At 50.4% G+C, this 1,748-nt stretch overlaps 1 protein-coding gene across 1 annotated transcript in view; it reads right to left on the reverse strand.

Annotated features, from left to right (window-relative positions):
- CD99 (CD99 molecule) overlaps positions 1–1,748 on the reverse strand; it is a 66,482-nt gene that overhangs the window by 28,861 nt on the left and 35,873 nt on the right. Inside the window, exon 7 of the mRNA XM_011972123.1 lies at positions 611–724. Coding sequence (XP_011827513.1) covers positions 611–724 — 114 coding nt within the window. The remainder of the gene's footprint in view (positions 1–610; positions 725–1,748) is intronic.

Here is a 1,748-nt window from a genome sequence, read left to right on the forward strand (position 1 = left end):
TTGTATTTTTAATAGAGATGGGGTTTCACCATGTTAGCCAGGATGGTCTCGATCTCCTGACTTCATGATCCACCCGTCTTGGCTTCCCAAAGTGCTGTGATTACAGCTGTGAGCCACTGTGTCTGGCCTTGTGCTGGGTTTTAACTTAACTCTCCTGGGTGAAGAAAGGACCGTGACAGCCCCCTCATCACGGCTCTCCTCCTAACGATGACATTGACTGTAAATAACAAGGCAGCAATCATCAGAGCTAAGTGTCTTCCACCTTTGCTCTCTGCAGGGAAACTTCTGGAGGCTTTCCTGCAGGACTGTCTCTAGCCCCCGCAACAATTCCTCGGCGTATGTACCAAGCATTTCCCACTTTGTAGACGTAAAAAACCCAAGCACTGCAGCAGTGAGGAACTTGTAAACTTTCACACAACGAAACACAAGGCAGAACAGCCCTGGAATCAAAGCCAGAAGGTCTGATTCCAAAGTTTTAGTGGTTTCACGAACCACCAGTCATCGTGCACCTGTTTCGTGCCAGCCCAAGTTTGGTCTCTGCCTTTTAAAGAAAGCACAGTTTTCCAATCAGCAAGGCATGAAGGGGCGGCACTGGCAGAGCCAGCCTTACCGTTTTCTTTGAAGCACAGCTTCTTTTTCTGGTAAGCAATGAAGCTAGAGATGGCTCCGGCCACGGCGACCACGATGGCCCCCACAATCCCGGGGATCACACCTGGGGCGTCCGCTGCAGGAGGAAGCACACAGCATCATGACTGAGACACGCACGGTGCCGAGAAGACCCCAGGGAGCAGCGGCTGGCAGAGACACTCAGTCTGAGAGCACCAAGATCCTCAGAACATCTCAGTCACCCGAGCTGACCGATTTGCAAAGGGAGCACGCCGAGAATGGTACACAGGAAGGCAAAGCAAGGCACAGTCTCCCATCGCCAGCCATGCTGGGCAGACCTGGTCAGACCGTGGAGGGAGTGGAGCAGGGAGAAAAGAGACATGAAGAGAGGCCAGCGAGGTACAGGAAGAAGCTCAGCAGAACCAAGGCAGAGACAAAGACAGACAAAGACCTATGGAAAGAGAGAGCTGGGTCTGGGCGCAATGGCTCACACCTGTAATCCCAGCACTTTGGGAGGCCAAGGCGGGTGGATCACCTGAGGTCAGGAGTTTGAGACCAGCCTAGTCAACATGGTAAAACCTGTCTCTATGAAAAATATAAAACTTAGCTGGGAGTAGGGGCGGGCGCCTTTAACCCCAGCTACTCGGGAGGCTGAGTCTGGAGAATCGCTTGAACCCGGGAGGCGGAGGTTGCAGTGAGCCGAGATCGTGCCACTGCACTCCAGCCTGGGTGACAGAGCAATTCACCATCTCAAAACAAAACAAAACAAAAAAGAAAGAGAGAGCTGGACATCAAACCTGGAGGAAAGAGCCCAGGTAGGGGCAGAAGTTGAAGAAGCAAAGACCTGCAATGCTTGGTGCTTTGCCATAGGTTCTGTATCGTTAGAATGTTCCTTTTTCACCCCCTGAAAACAGCTTTGGGTTTCAATGCAAATATTTTAAATCCATATCTATTTAATTAATTATTATTGTTGTTTATTATTTTGAGATGGGTTCTTACTCTGTCAAACAGGCTGCAGTGCAATGATGCAATCCTAGCTCACTGCAATCTTCCTGGGCTCATGAGATCCTCCCACTTCAGCCTTCCGAGTAGCTGGGACTACAGGTGTGCACCACCATGTCTGGTTAATTATTGTGGTTTTA

This window comes from Mandrillus leucophaeus, unplaced genomic scaffold, assembly GCF_000951045.1.
Source record: "Mandrillus leucophaeus isolate KB7577 unplaced genomic scaffold, Mleu.le_1.0 Scaffold127, whole genome shotgun sequence".
Classification (NCBI taxonomy): domain Eukaryota; kingdom Metazoa; phylum Chordata; class Mammalia; order Primates; family Cercopithecidae; genus Mandrillus; species Mandrillus leucophaeus.